The sequence below is a fragment of the Populus trichocarpa genome, chromosome 7 (assembly GCF_000002775.5).
Source record: "Populus trichocarpa isolate Nisqually-1 chromosome 7, P.trichocarpa_v4.1, whole genome shotgun sequence".
Taxonomy (NCBI): Eukaryota; Viridiplantae; Streptophyta; class Magnoliopsida; order Malpighiales; family Salicaceae; genus Populus; species Populus trichocarpa.
In genome coordinates, this window is record NC_037291.2 from 351,553 (window position 1) to 370,389 (window position 18,837).

Sequence of the window (18,837 nt, forward strand, 5' to 3'; positions counted from 1 at the left end):
AAATATGCATAATTTAGTTTTATTCAAATAACTTATTACAAACATATAATAATTTTTATATAGAAAAAAAGGTTTGAAGCAATACCAAATTGACTCAAAGCAATGAAGTTAATTTCATCTTCATAATATATCCATCACTTTAATATTATTGGTCTTTATACCTATTAAATATAAACATACAAAGTATATAAGAAACATTAGTTAAAGCGAAGTATTATTTATGTTTGATAAACTTTGAAATAAAGCAAAAAATAATGAAGAATGATTCTTAACAATATCGATTCTAGTAACAGGTTGCTCACTAATCAACACAAATTCTTTATAAACTGAAGCACATTGGGGTTGCTCAACCATAACATCAACATTACACATTGGAGTTGGTTCACTAGGCTATGAGTTATCAATATTTTTTTTCAAAAAAAGAATCAATTCTTCTTATTTTGTTCATGGTTCAACCTAAAATCAAAACATATATCGTGAGAAAAAATTGATAATTTTAGCAGCTCTACTAAAAACAAAACATAAAAAAAAATCCAAGCATAATCAAAACAAACAAACCAATAAAATATATCTAATTAATTAGAAAAAAAATCACTATAACAAGAAGTCGAAAAACAATTGGTAGAACTAGCAGATCTGAGAACAAAAAAGAGCAAAAATGATAGAATTATAAAAAAAACCTCATCAAATTATTAAAAAATATCTCAAAACAAAAATAGATTTTAAATTTAAATTACCTTATTTTGTTTGATGAAAGATAAATTAATTAGTGGCTTTGCTTCAATTTTTCCGCAGAAAAATTTTACTTGCAATTTGTATTTTTATTTTTGTTTTTAACTAGCTATAGGATTTATATTAGAGCTGCGCAAAATAATATATTTGCAGAATTTATACTAGGGCTGCGCAAAATAATTCAAAAGAAATTAAAAATAAAATCACGCTTCATTACTACAAAAAGACCCATCTCTTTAAAATAAAAAAGCACTTCCTCACATTTAACTACCCAATAACAATAAAAAATTAAAATGTTTTGCTTAAAATGTTTTGCAGGGGGGCCAGGGCCCTGCTTGCCCCCTTCCTTCCGCCCCTGCCCCTGTGATCCTGGTTAACTGCTTCATCGAAGTTTGAAAGGCTTGTCTGTAATTGTCTCTAAAAGATATGCTGACAGCAAGTTAGTTTCAGGTTCAAAATAATTTTTGGTGTCTCACCAGTAACAGCCTTTTGAAAACCTGATCATACTATGAAAATGAAGGAAAATACTTTTCTGTTTGCCTGAAAGATAAAGAATGCTAACTTATAGCTGAACATAAATTTATTTCAGAGCAAAAAGAAGAGGTAAAGAGATATTAATTTACTGTTTCCCCACAGGTAACAGTGCTTTTGTCAACACTGAATAGTGCTGCAGGTAAAGTATGAATATGATCTCAGATATAACAACAAAGAGAAGGAATACATGAAGAAAGAAATGTTTGCAAATCTAATGATGGAACTCCCACTTCCTCTGTGTGATTTTCTATGACCTCTGGTTCTTGGAAAAGAACCGAAGAACTATGTAGAAAAAAATCCTGTATAGAACAGCCCAGCCCAACATCACAAGCACGTTCTCCCACTTCTTCGATTCATCGGTGCTAATACCGAGTGATTTTAAGATGGTGGTGCCGTTGACAATTTGTCCAGCAGGATTTATTCCAAAAGGATCCGATGTCTGGTACTGGTTCATCAGAAGCCCTTCGTATGAGTATGTCATAGTGGAGATCTTGTTCATCCACCTCCAATATATGGGGATATCATGGCTATTCAAGAAGTAGCCACAAAACAAGAAAAATAGTGCAGTGAAAGCAATGACTGCTGCATAACCCAGAATGTAATTTGGCACCACTGAGCTCACAAACACCACAAATGAGTTGGTTGAAAGAAGGGACATATAGAGGACCAGCAAGAAATAAAAGAATGGTCCTCGTAGCCCCAAGGCTTTCCAAACAATACAAGCATAGACGCCAGATTGTAATGCAAGAAAGGGAAGGTATGTAATAAGACCAGCAATTGTGTAGGAAGAGGCTCTATAAGAATTATGGGAAGTTTCGCGGACGAAAATGAAGCGTTCTTGGATGAAGGCAGGAACAGCATCATTGGATGAGAAGAAGAAAAGGCAAACCGTGAAGATGAAGAAACTGAGACGATTAGTGATTCCTTGCAAATCTTGTTTAGGGTGCATAAACATCGTGGCCATCATGAACCCCATGACAGTCAGGACCATGAGTCTTGAGAGGAAAAGCTCTGGGGTACGCCTAATGTTCTTGAAGTTGCGACGCATGAGAATCCAGGTCTCTGAGAAAAAGGAATTTGTAAATTTTGGACCAAGGAGATGTGTTTTTTGAGGAACATTTGGGGTCAGGTAGTCGTTTTCGTTCACCGTGTAGTCACTGCTGTGCGGTGTTGGTGTCCCAGGGAGGATCTCGCTTGAGAATGTATAGTAGCCTGGGGATGAGCTGCGCGCACAAATCATTCATTCAAAGCATAGGAAGTAGAAGAGATTTTCTAGCCTAGAAATAAAAACTTGGATGGTGAAGTGAGAAACTTTATTATTTACCTCATTGGATTTTGAATTGTCTTATCGTTCCTTTGGCGTGAAGGCGTAAATCTAAGGGTCTGCACCACTCCACTATGACTAGCACTCCATGACCTCGATGTGTTATTGAAAGGACTTCTCACACTGTGATCAAATTCATTAGGTTCGTGTGTGCTTGTTTGTAAATGAAGGCGCTTACCATCATTCGGCCTATCACCTGGCCTACCACCCTTCTGATGGTGGCTACTGTGACGCAGGGGCGGTGTTGGCGCGATGGTCGATATAGACACGTCCCCATTGGACAATAGAGGTGGTTTCATTCCAGTACGTGCAAATTCAGCCAGTGCCTCCACACCAAGCTCGGATTGATCATACTCTTGTATCGCATCAATAAGGTACTCTATTGAGTTTTCACCTTTAGGGACCTTCCGCCCCATGCGACTGAGATGAAGGGTGACATCTTTAGGTGATCCTTGATACATCAGTTGCCCACGAGCTAGAATAATGAGATGATCAAGCAGCAATTGGATTCTAGATGATGGTTGATGAATTGTAAGGATCACAGTACTTCCTGACCTTGCGATGTGGTGCACCTTTTCTATGACACTATGAGCACTGGTCGAGTCTAGACCTGAAGTGGGCTCGTCAAGGAAAAGTAGTGATGGTCCATGGATAATGTCCACGCCAATTGATACTCTGCGACGCTCACCACCGGACACTCCCCGTGTGCCTTCATCGCCGATATAGGTGTTCCGAGATGACTAGAAGGAGATACATCAATGAAGGCAATATATAGTTTAGCAATCCTTGTATGTTTATGATTCTAGCAGCTTCAAATCCTCATTCCACCAACAAGTGAAGTGATTTTTTTTTCTTATTATTGAACATTAAGGAAGCAGTGATTTAAAACAACTTCAAGGAAATCTGGTCTCAAATCTATATGCTACAACTTTCACTATTAAGATAAATGTTTTAAAAAACAGAAGCATAAATAAATTCGTTTCCAAAACAGTTTTGGAAGGGAGATATATTCATTTTTCTCTTTTGTCTCGAGAGAATCTATTTGCAGCTTCAACAGTTCGTTACTTTAAACTTACCAAAGTACTCTTCTTCTTCTTTTTTTGTCATATTTATCAAGTATACTTTCAAATATCACTCTTCTGTAAACCATTCAAACACCTTACTATCATCATAAAACCATGGAAAGGTTAAGTATCGATCACGTACGTACCGATAAACCAAGCTGCTCGATGAGCTTCTCTACACGCTGCTTCTTGTCAGCTCTTGAGATTTGTCCAAGCCGAAAATCAGCAGCAAACATCAAAGTCTCGTAGACTGTAAGTGTAGGAAACAACCTGTCGTCCTGCATAATATAGGCAGAAGTCCTCTTAATCAAGCTCGGACTCATTTCCATGCCATCCAGTGAGACTCTACCCTTAAGGCTCCCGCTTGAGATACGGCCAGCAAGTCCATCTAACAAGGTGGATTTTCCAGCACCGCTAGGCCCCATGACTGCAGTAATACACCCTTTTGGTGCATAACCAGTAATCCTATTCAGCAAGTCCACCTTTTGCTTTATCCATTTCCCTTCAAGCTTCTGACTTTTAGTCACAGTGTAGGTGAGGCTGGAGAACTCTAGCCCTCCCGTGAAACTGATTGGCTTAACTATATCAATAACAGCTTCTTGACGATTACCAATATTTTTGTGTGCCATAATATTGAGCCTGAGCTATTTTTTTGTGTACAAACTTGGCTTCAAGCAGAGTTGAAAACAACAAAGAGATTGATGACAAGACTTTATAGAGGTAAGAAGACAGATCGAGGAGCCGGAACCAAAGCTTGTATGAGGCTGTCTTCATTGAGAAAAACGTTTTGATTTGTCTTAATCGAAAAAAAAAAGAAAATGATTTCTTGTTTTCTTCATTTCTTAGCTTCAAGTTTAGCTTGTGGAATCTAGCTAGCATCATCTCTGTATTGCCTTCGATCCAACTTAAATACCCCATTTCTTTGGATGAGTTTGTTTCTTGGAACCTTGTGTCTAGCCAATTAGTGATTAAAAAATAAAAAGTTTATTTTTTTTCAGGTTTTAGATTTAAAAATAATTTAAAATAATTTTTAATATATATGAGGTTGATATAATGGCGCGTTTTTAAAATTATTTGATGAGAGATTTAATTAGTCTTAATTAATGTATAAGTTGATCCAAAAATATTATTATCTTCCAAAAATACCAAGACATGTGAAATTCAACAACATTTAATAATAAGACACATGAAACTCGACAACATTTCATCTCACTTGTTGAAATCAAAACTACCAATGGCACCATTAAATTTAATCAAGTATAATTATTATATACCAAAGATGAATTGTAATCTTCTTTCTTACAAAAACAATGAATCATCTAAATAAAAATATTTTATTGCTTAAGTTTTTTTAAAAAAAATTGAGTGAATTTGACTTTATATTTTTCATGTTATTGATTAAATTTTTTGTGTTTTAAGTTATTGCCTTTGAAAATATAATTTTTATTATATTTTTAAAAATTAATCACATCACAAACTTGCTTAGAAAATTAACAGATAAACTATTTATACTTCTTTGAAGAAAAAGAAAAAAAAACAGAATTGAAGGACCTAGGGATCAATTTATAAGAAAAGAAACTTTTGGGAAGTGATTAATAGATCATATAAACTTGAGGCATTGAAAATGAAATTAATCCTAGTACAAGTACAAAATACAAAGAGGAGGCTGATCTTTAGCAAAAATTTCCCCTTGACAGACTTTTAGCTTCCTGCCACCATGGAAGCTGCAATAGCTTCTTCCTCATCTTCTCTACCCCAATTCGAACCAAACATTGAAGCCATAAAACGAAGGCTACTGAAAAGAGGGGTGTACCCAACTCCCAAAATAGTCCATAATCTCCGCAAGAAAGAAATCCAAAAGCACAACCGCAAACTCAACAAAGATGTTGAATTCCAAAGACAAGCCCTTTTTGTTTTAGAAGAAGAATCCCATTTTCAAGCTTTAAAACATGAATACAAAGAGTTTAATAAGGCAATAAGTGAGGAAAGAAGGGGTGAGAGTGGAGGGGGTTTGTTAGTGGGGAAGCCATGGGAGAGAATAGAGAGAGTGAAGTTGAAAGAGATTGGTAGTGGAAGTAGGGAGTTTAATGGAGGTAAGTTAAAGAGAGAGAATTTGAGACAGTTGAAGGAGGTTTTTGAGGGTAATTTGAAGTGGGTTTTTGATGATGATATTGATGTGGAAGACAGTGATTGGTTGAGAAGTGGTAGTGAAGAGAAATGGGACCCTGCGAAGCGGTGGCGTGGAGAAGGGGAGGCAATTCGGTTTCTTGTTGATAGGTTTGTGATTGACATTTTTTTTCTTCTTCGTTTATTGATGATATGTGATTCTTTTCTCTTCTTTTCTTTTATGTAATTTTGTAGGTTAAGTTGCAGGGAGGTAAGTGTAAAGGATTGGAAGTTAGCCAAGATAATGAAGCAGTCAGGGTTGAGGTTTAGTGAAGGTCAGTTGCTGAAGATTGTGGAGGAACTTGGGAACAAAGGTAAATGGTCACAGGCAATGGCTGTTGTGGAATGGGTGTATAATGACAAGGAACGTAGAGATTGTAAGAGCAGGTAATGGTTTTGGTGTTTTGGTTTTTGTTTCAAGAATTAGGATTGTGTCCTTAACTTTGTGGTTGACCAGGTATGTTATCCACGTGTTAACATCTCTTCCTTGTGAACTTTTGTGGAAAATTATTCTATTGAGCCATATATGGTTCTCAGGTTAACAATAGATGGAGGAATTTTGAACTATAGGCATGCTGGATTTTCCAAACTTGGGTCTCAGCTATTTGTTCCTGATTCCAGAATTGACTTTGTTGCAGCTAGGGCATTTCATAAGTAGGAGAGAAGTGTAGTATAAAGGTAACCTTTACATTTGGTGTGCGGGCTGGTGGCAGTGGACCTTATCTCTAACGAGTTCTTGGGACAACAGACATGTGAATTGTGATCTAAGATTAGATTTTAACGTAACCTGACATATGGTTTTAGGATTTTTGTTTGTTCAAGTGGGTTAACTGTGGTCTTTCTGTTACAATTCCTGAAAATGTACACTAGATTTGACAAGATGCAACTCGATATGCTCTTTCTGTTTTTAGTCATTCAGATATAGCCAAAGCTTTTTTTTTATCTACATGCTTACTATGCTTGTGAGTTTTTTTTAAAAACTGGTCTTTGCATTGCTTGAAACACTTCACAATTGTAATGTTTTTTATCTTGCCAGAGACTCTAAAAACTATATGTTTTATCATATAAACAAATCAATGCTTTTTGTAGGTTTGTTTACACAAAACTCTTGTCAGTTCTTGGGAAGGAAAGGAGGGCCCAGGAAGCACTTAGCATTTTTAATCTGATGCGTGTAATGTTCCATGGATTTGTTACTTCATACATTAATTTTCTTCATCATCATACACACTCACCCATTATATTGGTGGATTGGTTCTTACTCTTAATACATTCAGGAAGACCGCAGAATATATCCTGATATGGCTGCATATCACAGTATTGCTGTTACACTCGGCCAAACTGGTCTTCTGAAAGAGTTGGTGAAAGTTATTGAATGCATGAGGCAGAAACCTTCTAAACGAATCAATAAAATGCTTAACAAGAACTGGGACCCAGTCCTTGAACCAGATCTGGTTATATATAATGCTGTAAGAGAGCATCCCTATGCCTCTCCCTTCACATTTTTGAGATTTCTTTAATCTGTTAAAGACTTGTTACTTGGCTTCTTCCAACTCATTTTGCAGATACTGAATGCTTGTGTTCCATCCCAGCAGTGGAAAGGTGTATCATGGGTTTTTCAACAGTTGAGAAGAAGTGGTCTTAAACCCAATGGAGCAACGTATGGATTAGCAATGGAGGTAATTGCTGGACTGTGACATCCATAGACATGCAACATAATAAGAATGGTTGGGTCGTTATTGTGCTTCCTAGCCAAGTGACTAAGCATGCCTATAACTTGCTGATTGTTATGTGAAGAGTAGAATGGTGAAGAAAAGGGCTTTAATGGCTTTGATTCTTTTAATGTTTCACATTCAGCAATATAATGTTGATCGTATGACTTCTATACTTTAGCTGTCAGTTGGGTGTGGTCAAAACAAGTTTGCCATTCCAAAATAAAGTTAACATTAGCAATTTAGGCTTCATCAAGTATCTTTGAGTTTTCTTTTCTTCTTATTTCATGTAACATGGGAGCAATTATAATTTTAGTGTTTAAGTATAATATTTGAGTAATGGGCAGAAAAATGCTGCTTTACCTGGAGAGAAATCCAATTTATGTGATGGTTTACCAATCCATACACTTCTGTTAATTAGTTATAGAGTTATATTCCAATCTATTTGTGGCTGTTATTCGTCCATAGGGTAATTTAGATTGATGTTTTGACTGGTAATTGAAATTTTGTATGCAAGATGTGGTGTTCCTTGAATTATATCTATATGCAAGTCTTACAGGAGATGCTTCTTGTAAGGTAATGCTGCTTTCTGGAAAGTACAAATCTGTCCATGAGTACTTCAGGAAAATGAAGAAAAGCGGGGAATCTCTAAAAGCCCTTACATACAAAGGTATTTAGTTGCTCCCTTGCATAAAAATCTATATAGTTTCTCCCTAATTTGGGACATGGCTCAGGCATTTATGTATTGTGACTTTCCAGTTCTTGTGAGAGCGTTTTGGGAGGAAGGTAGAGTCAATGAAGCTGTGGAAGCAGTGAGGGACATGGAACAAAGAGGAGTAGTTGGAGCAGCCAGCGTATATTATGAGCTAGCTTGCTGCCTTTGCTACAATGGGAGGTGGCAAGATGCTATGCTAGAGGTCAGAATCTTCACTCTAGCAATTGATTAATTGCTCTGGACTTGTAGGTTGCTTGGTTATGGCATTGTTGAACTATCTGCTCTTTGGCTTCTTTTATGTGGAGGCTTCTATGGCTGCATTTTATTTAATATCTATAGGCCACAGAACATATCTTAATAACATGCCTGCAGGTTGAGAAAATGAAAAGACTCCGTTATAAGAAGCCTTTGGAGGTATCTCTCACTGGAATGATAGCGTCTTCTATGGATGGTGGGCATATTGATAATTGCATATCTATCTTTGAACACATGAAAGCCCATTGTGTCCCTAACATTGGGACCATAAACACTATGCTGAAAGTTTATAGCCGAAGTGATTTGTTCTCTGAAGCTAAGGAGTTGTTTGAGGACATTAAGGGAGTTGATCATAGTGGCACTACCATTATACCAGATGGGTACACGTACAGTTCAATGCTTGAGGTATCTGCTCGTGCACTCCAATGGGAATACTTTGAGTATGTTTACAAGGAGATGTCTTTCTCTGGGTATCAGCTAGATCAAATTAAACATGCGCCATTGCTTGTGGAAGCATCTAGATCTGGAAAGGTGGACTTGTCCTTTCTAGTTGTTTTCTGTAATTAAATTTTTGAAGTTTTTGGCCATGCCAGTTCATTTTAACTTACAGATGAACTCAATGAGTAGATTATTAAATCTCTTGACTTAATGTTCTCTTAACACAGAATCATCTTCTGGAGCATGCATTTGATGAAATTTTGGAAGCTGGAGAAATCCCTCATCCACTGCTCTTCACTGAAATGGTATTTCAAGCCACAGCTCAAGAGAATTATGAGAGGGCTGTCACTCTTATTAACACCATGGCTCATGCCTCATTTCAAATTAGTGAAAGGCAGTGGACAGATCTTTTCGAGAAAAATGGAGAAAAAATCAGTCAGGATAGTTTAGAGAAGCTGTTGGATGCAGTTGGTCATTGTCGTATGGCATCAGAGGTCACAGTCTCTAACTTGTCAAGATCATTGCGGTCTCTATGCAGGCCTGGCTCATCAGGAGATTTACCCCGCACCAATTCTTGCATTGAAGACACTGATGATACTCATATCAATACTAACAGTGGGGAAATTGCAGGCAATAGGAGCGCATATATGCTAACCACTTCTGCAAGTATGGTAGATGGAAATCTCGAGCTGGATGAGGATACTTTTGTTAATAAAACTAGCATCACTCCAGATATGTCCCTTGTTAATAACAGTAGTACCAACAGAGAGGGTGATGATCCGGAAGCAGCCTCTAGCACTGGAAACTCTGTTAATGGCCTGGATGTAGCCACAAACCTATTAGTGAAGAGGGATGTTTTTGCTGATGATGTGGCATCTGGTGCTTCTACTGATTGTTTAGACAAGAAGCTCTCAAATATTTTATTAGAAGAGTCTGAGAAAGATGCTGAAGAGGTAGAGCTTGAAATAGGAACAACGGAAGCTAATGATCTGTATAGATCTGAATTGCCCTCAGCTCATGCCATACTAGATGTTTGGAAGGAAAGCAGGAAAAAAGGATAGCGTATTCTTCCCCTTTCATCCTGGGCAGGAGCAACTGCCAATTTTGGTCCACATGATACAAAATTACATCAAGAATAGACGATGCTTGAGCAGCTTTCTTCACTAAGAAAGCTGGCCTTGGCTTGCTCTTTTCTTTTGTTTTGCTAAATGGCAATCCCTAGCTCCTTGCACTCCTTTGCTTGCCATACTGTTGAATCCTGGTGGCAGAGAAAGGGTTTTACGGACCATGAAGCTGAAGAAGTTTCACGGAAGTTAGGGCTTTGATGATTAGGGTTTAAAAAATGCAATTTTTATTATCTAAGGGGGTGAAAAAGAATAAAGAAAGGTGACTTTACAAATGATCATTTAGTTGTTTAATCATTTAAGGGTTTAAAACTTCTTGGCAAGATTAACTAAAGAAATTCAAGAAAAAGAATGAATAAAAGTAATTAAGAGTTTCAATTCCCCTGAAGAATTAACAGAGAAACATTCCTGTCCGATTGCAGAACAGATCATTGCAGGCATGATCCTCATTCTGAAAACAAATTGCCACCTATAAGGAGCAACAAGTATTTTTTCAGCAGTTATACCAGGGAACATTAAAAATTCAAAAACAACATCCATTCACTCTTCATTGGATTGATTAACGATCAAAATGACATTTAGATGTCTCATCTTGTTTAGCAATCCAGCTTCCTAATCCTTATTTTTTCACCAGTGTCTACTCTTTTACCACATTGTAAAGTTCGATGTCAAAAACCTATACTCTGCTCACGAAATGATCCCTCTAAATGGGCAGCATGATTTCATGGAATAATTTTGCATCTCCCGATTTACAAGTTAACCACATTTACAGTTGTATGGACAAAATGACAGCTGATACAGCTGCATCAACATGATGTCAAGTCCAATGCATGTTTCGTTCCCATCAACTCAGACATCCATCTGTAAAACATGTCATTTGCATAAGTTTTAAAAAGATATCAAAAAGATTAGAGTAAGACTAAAATTATTAAGCTCTTTCCATCTCCCCCACCAGAAAACAAAGAAAAAAAGGCAAGGAAAGAAAACAAATGAAGAAAGAAAGATTAAAACAATCTTGGCAAAGCAAAAAAGCATATCACTCTTCTTAAAGCTAAGCTTTGAATGATTTTACTCTTAAGCATGAAACAAAAAGTTGGGTTTAACCACTAGAAGTTATACGTGAAATAAATTTGTCCAATGCACAGAGCGCAGTGCAACTCAGCTAGTGGATGAGATTTTATCATGGTATAACAGCAGAGAGATGAGTTTACCAGGTATGACATGCCCGGAGCTTAAATGCCTTAATCGCTGCTTTAGCAAAAACTTGTGCTGCCTCTGCCTCTGCCTCTGCTTTCTCAGCCTCCCTTGCAGCTGCTTCAGCATCTGCAATTGCAGATTCTGCCTCTGCGACTGCCTTTGCAGCAGCTGCAGCAGCCTCCAAGGCAGTCATGCCCTGAATCTTTGATAGGTCTCGATCAATGTGGGCTTTAGTAAGGATTTTGTTCTTACTCTTCTCCAATTTTAACGCATCCTTCTGTTTTCCTTCTGGGAGGGCATGGTTTTTTCTTCCTTCAGAAAATGTTGAACTAGGTGCAATCCTGTACTTGTGCTGAACCTGTAAATAGATACATCAAGGATGGTTGTGATATAAGATGTTCTTTTAAATATTCACCAGCATTATAAACTCAAAGCCTCAAACACATATCTTCCCATCATAAATTCTTTTCACACTACTGTTCATGCTATTTTTTCTGTAAACATAACATTATTAATTTTCACTGTCCTGCATCATAGACTTCTAAAATGTCCTTGAAACAAAAAACACATAAGGAATTGATTTGACTCTGCAGATAGAGGACGTTAATTCAAATCACTTCAAGATCTAATTAGTTTCCATGCATGCTCGTGTACTACCGCAGAGTAATTATTACCATAATCAAATTTCCATTGGCAGTCAAATGCTTCAGTTTTCCTCCCAATAGCTTTCTGAGGTTCATGGGTGCCCAGTATTTCTCCTACAAATTAAAAGACATTACAACAAAATCAATTTGATCACCAATGAGTAATCTCTGTGTGTGTGCGCGCGCGCGCTTGCGTAGGATGTACAACTATTGGACATACTTAGATTGACATAGTTATTGATAGTTGGATTCATATAAAAAAATGTGTAAAAACAAAAACCCAGAAATCTGGAGAGACAAACATTAACAATGTCCAGCAGTTCGACTTTTTTTTATTTCTGAAACATATGCCCCACGTTATAACTGAGAGACATGTGAGGCTAAGTACCTGTATGTACAAAGCAATTGAAGCCCTGTCAGAACCCGTTGGCTCCTTCAAAGTGGTAATAGCCTCTAATATTAGATTATCCAACCTGCAGCCACAAAAGTAGGTCACAACAAAGTTAGTTAATAATTGCACAAAAAAAAAACAGACAGGTTGGTTTTCGATACAGAGATTTTGTGGCCTTGAGAAACTAAATCTATAAGCAACTGCATGCAAATACAGCCTCGTGTTCTGAATTCTCAAAGCATTCATAGATCATAACTATAAGGTTTTGAGTTGTAATATACTGCCATTAATCATCATTAGAATTCCATTTGCAATGTTATCAAAACATACCATTTCACCATTTATACTCTTTGATTAGATTTATTTGTACATATGATTTTCCCATAATAGAAATTGAAACACTTTGAAAATTCAAAGTGCGGAATCTGTAGAACACAACCATCAACTTAATGGCACAAGGACAAGTTTTTAGCAACCCAGGGAGGAATTAAATTGGTTGGAGGGAGAAAACAAATGGAAATGAAAAAGTGACACACAACAAGCAGGAGATAATTTTTTGTCAAGCCAAACTGGTTCATATACCAAAGCAGAATGTCTAAAGATCTACAGAGAGTAACATAGGCCAAAATGCATATAAATTGGAAATGGCATCGAGAAGGACACATACGCGACAAATCAGTGAGCATAAGAAACTCAAATAAAGCCATGATGTACCATGTTCAAAGAGACTCATAGGGAAGGTTGCTATTCCTCAGAGTCAGCACACACATTACAGTGCCATGGTGAGAAAAAGAGAAGAATTGAACTTGAAGATCTCAAAACATTAAACGTGAATACAGCAGGGAAACATATTCTCATTCAAACTATTTTACTTGACTTCTAATATGACATTAACCCCCATCTAAGAACATATTTTGGTTGAATATTGGGCCCCATAATGGTAGTTTTTTTACTAATATAAAACGGATTATGGATTTTCAGCCACCTAAACCAACCCTCCTTGCCTTCACAGCCTGAGAGCTGGCTAATTAACTCACCAGTCTTTCTATTAGAGCCCCAAGGCAATACAATCAAGCTTGTATGCGTGATAACTGGATTTTTTTTCCTACTTAAGATCTGCCATTATGATGTTGTCAGACTTTTGGGAAGGATACACAACTTAAAATTATAACATGGAAACTGTTTTTTCAAATTTCTTTTTGAGAACAAAAATAATGGTGTCAGATAGTTCAATTATATCAAATTTCTTCATAGCACCATAACATCACTAAGTCAGGAACTCATCATCTAGGTTCACGAACATTGATGCACTTGAATATTATGAATTTTGCTGTTTTTGTATAACAATATTAACCAGACAGCTAATCCTTAACATCTTGATAGCAGAAAAGCAGGTTAATTTGTCATTTTTCCATGTTCCAGCTTCATTTGCATACCATTATCAAAAGATACATCCAAGCTCAGCAAAACAGGAAGTGCAGATATCAGAAGTATATTATAACCTTGCAAGCAGGTCTTTTGGACCACCATTCCCTGGTGTCCCACTAGCAAATGCGAGAGGCTTAGCATCAACAACTTCTTCATTGGTCTGAACAACAGTGCTGAGAGCCTTTGCATTCTCCTCGCGCTTAGGAGTCAGTGGTCTCCTTTTAAGTGTGATCTTCGCCTTTTTCCTTGAACCCCATATTGCAGTCACATTTATATTTCTCCATTTATCCTGCCCAGAGAGAGTTAAAAGCCATTCATCATCAAAGAACAAGAGGGCATGGGGTTTTTATATAGAAAACAAGGGAGGGTACATAGAAACATCCATACCTTGAGATCAACATTGGAACGCAAACGCAAGACGGCACTAAATTCAGGGTCCATAAGGATTGTACGCCATTTGCCAGTGCCATGCTTAAGCACTCCAGCTTTAAGGGCTGCCTCTTCTTCGCTAGTCCACTTCTGCTTAGGAGCACCCATCCCATCAACAGATGATATAGTAATAATAATAATTCTCACCCACCCCTTTTCCTTTCAAGCATAAATAAACTCAATGAGACCGAGAATCTGATCGTTACTTTACTTTCATATTATTTTTTAATGATATTTAAGAATAAATAAATAAATATGTTTTTTTACCTGATGATGAAAGGAAGCAAGGAAGAGCAGGAGGGGCAGAGAATGTGCGAGTGAAAGTGAGAAATTCAGGAGGGTACCATTTCGATCTTTTCAACTCTTTTATCTTTTTTATGGATTCTGTTTTCACTCCCTGAAGAAGAAGCTGAAGATGAGAGTGGATGAGAGTGGAATATATATATATATATATATATATAATCTAGAGTTTATTTTTGTCCCTATAAATAGGGTAAGAAACACCAGTCGTCCATATTATTTGGATTTTTGGTCAAATCTGTCCCTTTTCTCTGAAACAAACCAACCGAGTATGATCGATTTTAACCTTTCATTAATCAATCACATATGATTTCTTTAACTAATTTGTAAATTAAGTAAAGATTGATGATGAGATTTGCGTACCCCCTTTTAGAGTTTTTTGAAGCTCATTAACCTATTTTTCTTTATCTTTTTAGGTTTAAATCTTGGGATATTACTAAGATAATTTATTAAATTTCTTGCAAAATATAAGAAAATAGAGGAAAATCAATACCCTTTTTTTTTTAAGAAAGGTGTTGTAAAAGCCAACTAAAAATGCATCAACCTTAGTTAATTTGGTAAGCCCCAAGGCATTTATTTTTTGTTTTATTCTAAAATATCCTTAAATTTAGAGAATTAGGTAAACGTTTTTTAATATATTTTATGTCTAATCTTCAATTTATTTTTATAAATCTAGTTACTTTTAATTTTCCCCTAAACATGGAATAAATCTCCAATATATTATTTTTCAAATATTTATATTTAAGTTGATGAAAATACCCTTGAGAAAACACAAACATGACCTAATTAAATATAAATAAAAAATATATAAATATTTTTAATAAATATTGCTTGAGTTCAAGTTTTTGGCACTTTCATTCCTTTAAATGGAATCTATCAAAATTATAGATTGAATAATGATTTAAAATATAAAGATAAATTGATAACAATCAAACATATAAAAACATACTAGAGCTAATTATCCTGAAATAAAAATTACACAAGGCTTAAGAGGATGGGAGGCGTTTTGTCAATCAGCTTGAACTACAAGGACTAGTTTGCAATCTTACAAAAACAAAAGTCCATAGTTACACTCGTTTAACAACGTTTTCACCATCGAACCTGGAAAAGGCAACACAACTCTCTGATTCCATTGAAGATGTCGAGTTCTCTGCCAAAAATCTGGAAAAATGGTTGCGCCCTTCGAGCAAGCAGCATAGGCCCATTATGGAGGAGGCCGTTCTCCGCTTCTTCCGATGCATTGGTAGAGTACAAAGCTGGGGAGATCGGCATGGTCTCTGGCATCCCCCAAGACCACCTTCGCAGGAGAGTACGGCCCTCTTTCTCTTACAAATCCATAAATTGTTTTTCGTGTTGGATTTTATTCCTTTTGGGTTCGGTGTGGCTGAATTTGTTTGATGCTTTAGGGTTTTCTACGTTTTTCGTTTTTACAATGTATTAAGAAACCTGGAAATGACTCTGTGGGGCGATTGTAATTTCAAGAAATATATCTGCTGCAATCCATGGATTTTATCAGTAATGGGGGGGGGGGGGCTAACTGAATGTATGTTTGTAACGAGGAATTGCTCGGTATACCGGGAGTTGTACTCCTTTTTGGATGTTTATGTGAGATGGTGGAGTACAAATCTTAGTACACCTAATAATTTCAGTATACTGGGAGTTGGACTCCTTTCTCTCATATGAAGGTGGGCCTCATGAATAATTTTTCATGGTGGGTCGCATGTTTATGTGAGATGGGGGATTACAACACCTATTATACCTAATAATTTCTCATTTGTAATATGAAATGGATATGTGATTAACCAGTTGGTAACTTGATTTGCATGTATCAGCAGGAACTTAATTAAATCTATCACTGCAAGGTCACTGTATTTAGCTGTGTTATATGCTCTTTTTTTTCCTTTCATTTTTACTTTTCTCTTATTACTACTTGATTTTTAGCCTTGTCATGCATGGTAGGTTGTCATTTACTCACCTGCTAGAACTTCAACCCAACAAGGATCTGGAAAAGTTGGAAGGTGGAAAATCAATTTTATGTCAACACTAAAGTATGTGCTCCTATCTGCTGTTTTCCCTTTCTGAGATTTTTTTTTTTCATTTTTTGTTTGTCTACAATTTTTCACAAGAGCATGTGCTTTTTTACATGGATTTTTGTGGCTGAGTGTATCTGTTTGCACTTTGCAGATTGCAATGTAATTGACCTAGATTATTTTTGCTGAGATAGTCTGAAACATTTCTTTGCAATGGTGATCGCAGATACTGGCAAATTTTCTTATGTCCATGCTTAGTTGAAGAAGAATAAATTTTTCTCAAAAATTATGAGATTAAGCCATCCCAACTTGACTAAGCCTGAATTCCAAACTAGTTGGAAAATTTGCATGGATCTGCTTTCTCCAATTAATTCTGTTAAGAGGAGCACACTGAGGCTTAATTTTCTATGACATGAAGCCCCGTTTTTTACTTGCTATGCTATCGCTAATGTTCAGTATTTTGAGAGGGGTTCCCTTACTGTCGGCAAACTTCATGAATTAGAGAGTATTTTTCATATGCTGACATATCTTGAAAATTCATCAGATTACCCTGAAATGTTCTCATCTTGTGTAGTTTTCAATGAAGTGAGGGATCATAGATTCCCTGGTCCCAAATAATTTATGAATGGTGATTGGAGCTTAAAATACATGATCAAAATTTATTTATATCTGACTACGTTTTCTGTAGGTGGGAGAATCCATTGATGGGGTGGACATCTACAGGGGATCCATATGCCCATGTGGGTGATTCTGCACTCGGTTTTGACAGTGAAGAAGCTGCAAAGGCATTTGCTGAGCGTCATGGTTGGGAGTATGTGGTGTGTGTTTATCCTTTTATATCCCTGCTAAAAAGTAGCAACAAAGCTTGAAATGAACCAACCAACAATAAGACTGGAAAGCATCTTCTTAAATGTGTCAATTTTAAGTTTTCAAATGCTACATGAACAAATGTTATGGGTATTTAGGATACGCTAGATGGATGGAGGACAAAGATGAGTTCTAATTGTTCCATTTACATCATGTTATTGAGATTTTCTCTTATAAAACTTTCCTGGGGATGGGAGGGAATATGCTATACATCTCCTAAACACTTAAAAGTTATGTTCTTTTTGGTTTCTGGCTATTAATGTATTTCTCTTGCCCATTTTAACTTTGAAACTTTATTAAGTTTGTAGTATGGTGACAGCATTGGTATTTGTGTATGGTTTTGAACTCTAGCAATATTTAGATGAAGAATCTGGTGATAATAATCTGATGAACTCTCTCCCTTTTGCAAACTAACATTGGCATCTTATGTGCTTTCTTAAACTTGTTTTTCAGGTTAAAAAGCGCCACACACCGCTATTGAAGGTTTGAACTTGTCCTTAATTCATTTTTTTGCTGGCATTTCTATCAAGTTGCCTGTATTGTTGAGCTAGGTTGTTCCACCTGGGTAGATATTACTTTGAGGTTAAGACAATAGTCTTGGCTAGGATCATGAATAAGACATCATCTTAAGGTTGTGTGGTTTCCAATCTGCTGTGGCCTTAGGTTTGCATTCTCCTTCCTGAACCATGCAATACTCTTAGTGGAACTGCTAATTGCATACTGGTTTCAACCATCCTTAGCCCCTCTCTGGCGTAAGAAACTATTGTAGGATGCCAAAGTTCTCACCACTTCTGTCTGTGCATAAATGGGGAATGTTTATGATTTGTTAAGTGTTTAGCAGTAGGGTTGTGTGGTGGTGGCTTGTGTGGATTTAGCAGTAACTAGTCCATTCATAGTTATGTAACATTCAGTTTCATAGGAAGTTCAAGTTATTGCTAGATGTGTATCAACCAAGGTGATGGGGACAAGTCTTGCCCTCAGTGGTCTAAGATCCTATTGATGCTGTCAAACAATAGAGGTGGGGATGAAGTTTTGTGATCTGGAAAATAGGAATTCCATGCGCTAAAAGGATCTTTTGACCATTAGCTGATGTTTAACTGTGTCAAGTGCCATCTGCAAGCCTTTCATTTGATGTGAACCGCACATTCTTCATTCTGGTCACTCGGAACTTTTCTTCTCCTTTCAGGTTAAGGCATATGCAGACAACTTCAAATTCAAGGGGCATCCCAAGACTGATGACAAATAAATTTATTTTTCATGTCTTGTTTCCTGGTTTATAAGCCTGAAGTTGCTCAAATGGTTTACAGTTCTATTGGATGAACATTTTCTGACGATGGCAGTGAGCTATGCTGAGAAAATCATATATCCCTACTGAACACTTATCTTGTAATAAACGGGATGAGTTGAGGGTGCTGCTTCACATCCCTTTTTCTTTTCCGGTTTCTTTGTCAATGACAATTACAATTAATAATAGTTTACATTCCTTGGAT

The 18,837-nt window shown here is 36.6% G+C and overlaps 4 protein-coding genes across 8 annotated transcripts; 2 read left to right on the plus strand and 2 right to left on the minus strand.

Annotated features, from left to right (window-relative positions):
- Positions 1-1,374: 1,374 nt before the first annotated feature.
- Positions 1,375-4,562, minus strand: LOC7497745 (ABC transporter G family member STR2). Its single transcript, XM_002310302.4, has 3 exons — positions 3,801-4,562; positions 2,591-3,330; positions 1,375-2,489 (listed from the first exon to the last, which is right to left on the minus strand). Exons 1-3 carry the CDS (start codon positions 4,281-4,283, stop codon positions 1,514-1,516), a joined length of 2,199 nt encoding a protein of 732 aa, XP_002310338.4. The 5' UTR covers positions 4,284-4,562; the 3' UTR covers positions 1,375-1,513.
- A 755-nt stretch (positions 4,563-5,317) lies between these two features.
- LOC7465564 (pentatricopeptide repeat-containing protein At5g67570, chloroplastic) lies at positions 5,318-10,342 on the plus strand. The gene is made up of 9 exons (XM_002310858.4): positions 5,318-5,931; positions 6,016-6,207; positions 6,910-6,991; positions 7,095-7,286; positions 7,383-7,496; positions 8,106-8,199; positions 8,289-8,446; positions 8,617-9,030; positions 9,165-10,342. The coding sequence occupies exons 1-9, from the start codon at positions 5,372-5,374 to the stop codon at positions 9,996-9,998; spliced, it is 2,640 nt and encodes an 879-aa protein (XP_002310894.4). The 5' UTR covers positions 5,318-5,371; the 3' UTR covers positions 9,999-10,342.
- On the minus strand, positions 9,005-14,571 carry LOC7497744 (telomere repeat-binding factor 2). Of its 5 annotated transcripts, none has more exons than XM_052454536.1 (7): positions 14,418-14,571; positions 14,109-14,240; positions 13,796-14,010; positions 12,291-12,375; positions 11,933-12,016; positions 11,273-11,616; positions 9,005-10,230 (listed from the first exon to the last, which is right to left on the minus strand). In XM_052454536.1, the coding sequence occupies exons 2-7, from the start codon at positions 14,160-14,162 to the stop codon at positions 10,101-10,103; spliced, it is 912 nt and encodes a 303-aa protein (XP_052310496.1). In that variant the 5' UTR covers positions 14,163-14,240; positions 14,418-14,571; the 3' UTR covers positions 9,005-10,100. The 5 variants fall into 5 exon arrangements, with proteins under 5 accessions (XP_052310496.1, XP_052310495.1, XP_024461393.2 ...); XM_052454535.1 differs by having other exon boundaries at positions 14,109-14,303; XM_024605625.2 differs by having other exon boundaries at positions 14,109-14,309.
- An 865-nt stretch (positions 14,572-15,436) lies between these two features.
- On the plus strand, positions 15,437-18,836 carry LOC7465563 (NADH dehydrogenase [ubiquinone] iron-sulfur protein 4, mitochondrial). The gene is made up of 5 exons (XM_002310857.4): positions 15,437-15,759; positions 16,410-16,498; positions 17,169-17,298; positions 17,801-17,830; positions 18,534-18,836. Exons 1-5 carry the CDS (start codon positions 15,589-15,591, stop codon positions 18,591-18,593), a joined length of 480 nt encoding a protein of 159 aa, XP_002310893.2. The 5' UTR covers positions 15,437-15,588; the 3' UTR covers positions 18,594-18,836.
- Position 18,837: the final 1 nt, after the last annotated feature.